At 43.0% G+C, this 4,968-nt stretch overlaps 1 protein-coding gene across 3 annotated transcripts in view; it reads right to left on the bottom strand.

Annotated features, from left to right (window-relative positions):
* skor1b (SKI family transcriptional corepressor 1b) overlaps positions 1-4,912 on the bottom strand; it is a 6,313-nt gene extending 1,401 nt beyond the window's left edge. For 2 of the 3 annotated variants that reach the window (XM_008412185.2, XM_008412186.2), the window contains exons 1-6: positions 4,729-4,912; positions 2,697-4,417; positions 2,263-2,356; positions 2,043-2,147; positions 1,880-1,939; positions 1,338-1,412 (exon numbers count right to left, since the gene is read on the bottom strand). In XM_008412185.2, the coding sequence (XP_008410407.1) occupies positions 1,338-1,412; positions 1,880-1,939; positions 2,043-2,147; positions 2,263-2,356; positions 2,697-4,403 (2,041 nt within the window). In that variant the 5' untranslated portion in view covers positions 4,404-4,417; positions 4,729-4,912. The remainder of the gene's footprint in view (positions 1-1,337; positions 1,413-1,879; positions 1,940-2,042; positions 2,148-2,262; positions 2,357-2,696; positions 4,418-4,728) is intronic. The other variant, XM_008412187.2, reaches the window with a different exon arrangement.
* Positions 4,913-4,968: the final 56 nt, after the last annotated feature.

Here is a 4,968-nt window from a genome sequence, read left to right as displayed (position 1 = left end):
AGAAAGAAAGAAAGAAAGAAAGAAAGAAAGAAAGAAAGAAAGAAAGAGAAAGAAAGAAAGAAAGAAAGAAAGAAAGAAAGAAAGAAAGAAAGAAAAAAGAAAGAAAGAGAAGCAAAACATAACTTCAGTCAATCACAAATAAATCACAATAAAAAAAACACAAATAAGCAGCTAGGTTTGCTTCACACTTTATTGGCGTATTTGTTATAATTTTAGGTTTAAATAAAACCAGGAAGCTTGCATAAACCGGATTGCAACTATGCACTGTCAGACTGCTAAACAACAGATAGAGGGCGCTGTTCCCAAGTGAGAGCTACAAAAAAATCTTTTGAACTGTGACCAACGTCAAATTCGCCTTAAAACAATTTTGCGTGTTTTGATAATGAACACTGGTCAGAAATGTCGCATGACTATATTTAATTATAGATTTACATTTAGAAATGGAAGACTGATATTTTATTGGGCATTATTTAGAAAGCAGATCATGTTTACAACTAATTCGAAGAAATTTGGAAAAAAAACAAAAAAATCTAATTTTGTGTAATGTTGCGATTTTGTTAATCTTGTAAGTTTTTTTTGTTGTTGTTTGCAGAAAATATATCCTTTTATCAGAGTGATTGAATAACTCTAACTTTAGTTTGAAACAATGCGTAATATATATGAGGGGAAAAAGCAGCATTTACATGTTATTAAACCAGAGTTCAAAAATATAAAATATGGGCAAAAATAAACAAATAAATAAATAAGTAAATAATAATAATAACCGCCCAAGTCAGATTTTAAGAGCGGTTTAAGCCTTTACCATAACGATTTAACGGTACTAAAAGATTTGCACATTATAAAACAATTTTAAAGATCAGAATTACCCTCTTTAATCGACGTTTTTCACAGAGGCTGAAAACGTCCATGTTATTTTTACTGGAAAAGTTCAACGACTGTTTCTTCTCCAAGAATATGGCACAAAACCACTTTTAAATGGTAGTTGGTTTGGCCATTTTTTTTCACAGGAAAAATAGAACATTGCAGAATTTGCAAATATGTTAGAGGGAAATACAGTGCTGTTATTTTTGTCATTAAAATCTTTTTTTTTTTTCATTAATTTCACCCAGTTTCTTATGTGGGGGATAGATTTGTGATCGTTTGAGAACCAGTCAATAGATTTTTTATGTATGCAGTTCCAATAACACATTTTAACAATTTTAAAACCCAATTCATGTCAGTGACAAAAAAGAAAGAAAAACAAAACGTATTGTTTTATTATAAACCCTAAAATAAATCTTTTGCACTTGGTGGAAGACAGAAATCCAAATCATCGCTGCGTTAAAGTGTCTTCTTACCTTTCAAGTTCTGAAATTCGCGTTCTAGCTTTTTCCTCAGCTCGACTTGTTCCACCAGCTGCTTCTGCAGCTCCTCTAAAAAAGCAGGCAAAAGAGGAAGCGTTAGTGGAGGAGCAGAGAAACAGGCGCTGGGAGCCTTTTGCGTTACATCTAGGACAGCTTTCTATTTTTAATCACAACGATGATGAGAATATCATCATCATCATCATCATCATCGCCATCATTTAGGATGGAAATTCAGAGCACAGCTTCCTGAGTCTGTTAGTCTAAAAATAAAGGCACGAAAGGAAAGCGCATCCCTCCTCTTTTGAGGACATTTGTGGATATCAGAAGCTGATCAAGCTGAACCTGAAGGTTCGAGATACTCGGTTTTTGTTTTTAGGTTTTATTTGTATTTTTTTCTAACTATAATTTGGTTTCGGTTGGATTCAATGTATCTGTATCGTGACAAAATATTGAAAATGTAATTGTTATTACTCAAAGTACACTGCTGCTACTACGATTACTATTAAGAATGATCATTATAAAAACAGTCATCTTACCCTTTGCTAAACTTTGGAACTCTCTGCGTAATGGTGCACCTCTGGCTGCCGCGTCCTCACCTAGATCCACACAAATGAGGTTTCAACATCTTCATTATTCTGAAAATAAAGCGTGCATGCATACAGCCAAAAAATATATATATTTTTTCTCTCACGAGCTCACCCTCATCCGGCTCTCGCTGGCTCTCCTCGCTGCTTTGTCCATTAAAAGATTTTGTTTCAATCTCCTCCACTGTGGAAGACGGCTCTTCCTTCCTTGCGCTCTCGTCTTGAAAAAAAGAAAAAGAAAAAAGAAAATTAAATGAGTAAAAGAAAAAAAATCTATTTGCCGCATTTTTTAAAAAAAAGTTAAAATAATAATAAAAAAAACAATAATAATCTACCGTTTGTAGTCAGTACTGCCGTCAGGTAATTGGTCGGCCTGAATTGATACGGGCTGCTCCTTTGTTGCAGCTCAGCTCTGTCCGGTGTGTAAACCTGAAGCAAAGGCAACCGAGCTCAGGACAATATTGGAAATTCAGTTAAAAAAAAAAGAAAAAACAAAAAAAAGAAAGTAAATAAATAAATGAATAAATATAAAAATAATATTTGAATGCACTGTACTCAGTTAAACTTTTTTAATATATTTATTTCAAAATAATTGGATTTTTTGTGACTGTTGTTTTTCCTTTTTTCTTTTTTGGGAATTATTATCAAATTTCCTCCACATGGGAAAAAAAAAGGAAATAGAAAAAGTAGAGACATACTACAGACAAATAATTATTTAAAAATCAGCAAAAAAAAAAAAAAATCGAATTTATTAGTAGTTTTGACTCACTTCTGTGAAAGGTGCTGCTATGTGGTGCTCTGGTAGCTGTTTGCTCTGCAGCTCTCTGTCAGAGGACTGGGCCACCTGCAGGCTCATTTTCTGCGCCTCATTCTCGCTCCCCTCTGCGCCATTTGAGGACTCCGAGTCTTTCGGTGAAGCGCTGTGCGCCAAACCAAGAGGAGTCCGAGGCCCGGGGTCGTCCTGCTCCTCTGGCGATCTGTTTGTCTCCACGTCCACGTCCGGCTCGCCCTCGCTGTCCACGCACGGGGACACAGACCGGTAGCTGGAGCTCTCGCTTAAAAAATCAGGTGATAAGTAGCCGGTGCGGCAGCCGTTGTACGCGCCCCTGCTGCCATACAGCTTGGCGATGCAGTCGGCGTCTTTAATGACGGGCCTGAAAGCGGACACGTAGCTGAGTTTCCGCGCCTGGAGGCTCATTCCCTCCGCGGGCCGCCCCTCGTCCCCGGATTTGTCGTCTTCGTTACGTATGGACTGGGTGCTGGAGCAGCGGTCGGTGTCCACCACGCTGTCTTTGGACGTGTTGGTGCTGCGGTCGCTGCTTTCGGAAATGTCCACCTCTGTCTGCCTAGGACACAGCAGCTCAGGAGGGGGCTTGTGTGGAGTCTGTGCGTACGGGGGCATGGGCAGCGGGCCCGCAGCGGGCCAGAACATGGGGAAGGAAGGGTAGGCGCTGTCCTTGGTGCCAGGCCACAGGACGCCCGGCAGCCCCGCTTTGCTCTGCTCGCCCATTATCCCGTCATCCTTCTTCTGGCACAGACCGAAAGCTGGGAAGCCATAGGGATGAGGGAAGAGCGGCGGAGGGATTTTCTGTAGCATCCCGAAGCCTTTACTGGGCACCGGAATGACCGGGTAGCTGCGGGCGCTGGTCATAGCACCCCGAGTGTCTTCGCAGCTGAGGATTTTTGCGGGGATCTCCGGCGAGTCTTGGGATCGATTTGGCCCCTGCAGCTTTAGAGGAGAGTTGGACCCAGATCTACTCCCCGGCAGCGTCCTCTTGCGACTTCCCCCGTTGAACATGGCCTTCACGTCTTCCCACGCGTGCATGATCTCCATGGCACTGCCCTTGTCTGACAGCTTGAGGTGTCGCCTCCAGGAGTTGAAATTAGCCGCATCCGGTTGCGTGTACTTTGACTCCGGCGTGCGATGGGAGTGAAATATAAATTTATTCGGGGAGAAATACATGTTGCAGTAGGAGCACTTGATGCACTTGGCTCTGGAGCTGTTGTATCTGGCCGGGATGAAGTTTCCTCGGCTTCCCCAGGCGCACTCGTGAGACACATCGAAGGCGAAATTTTCGGGAAGTTTTGGAGGCGAGTGCGCTCCCAGAAACGACTTACAGAGTCTCTCAGCCTCGCGTTTGGTGATCATCCCGCAGCGCCTGGAGGAGATTGGCATCGCCCCGGCTCTCCGCAGGATCTCCAGTTGCACCGGGGTGCACTGGACGCAGGTGATGCCCAGGGCCACGCGTCGGTTGTGGATCTCGTTGTAGCTGTAATTCTTCAACAACGTGTTTGATATCTGCGCAAGGCAAAGTCTCTCCTGACCATCTATCACCAAAGACACGATGGGTATTCCGTACAGAACGGTCTCGCCGACCTGGTTGGGTTTCAAGTTGGTAGTGGGGTAGGAAAGTTCTTGTTTGGAGTTTGGCGAAGAGCTGGTGGTGTCTCGTCCCGTAGGTATGGAGTCCATCATTGGAGACCTGCAGGCTGCAAAGATGACATTTAATTTGGACACATGAGTTGCAATACGTCTTTACAATAGTTTTAATTAAGACTTTTTTGCTTTTAAGAACCTTTTGAAAATACTTTTTTACGCAAATGTCTAGTATGTATTTTATCATAAGTCTTTCTACGACGCAGTTTTTTGTTTTTTGCCCGTGACTTTTTAATTCTTACAGTCATTACTGAGCAATCCTGCAAACTACAACGATGACAACACATGCGCGCAGCTTCCAAAGTAGCCTCCATCTGACACCCAGACCGCATCTGTGCTCAAGAAATCCGTCTCCTAAACTCACCTTTGACGGTCCTGTTCAGATCACCTCCGAAATCGAGTGACTGTGATCGAATGAATGCCGGAGAAATAATAAAAAGTCTATGCTGGAGGTTGCAAATGTGTTTGCTTTAGGAGCGGGACGCCTCCCTCCTGCTCTGTGTCCTCCCGTCTCTCTGCTGCGCGGTCTGTGTGCGCGGACGGTTTGTGTTGCGCCACCGGGAGCAGCGGTGTCCACATGGCACGCAGACTGTAGTACAGACCG

Source organism: Poecilia reticulata, linkage group LG6 (genome assembly GCF_000633615.1).
Source record: "Poecilia reticulata strain Guanapo linkage group LG6, Guppy_female_1.0+MT, whole genome shotgun sequence".
Classification (NCBI taxonomy): domain Eukaryota; kingdom Metazoa; phylum Chordata; class Actinopteri; order Cyprinodontiformes; family Poeciliidae; genus Poecilia; species Poecilia reticulata.
Note: the sequence above shows the minus strand (reverse complement) of the source record. Positions and strands in the feature narration are given on the sequence as shown.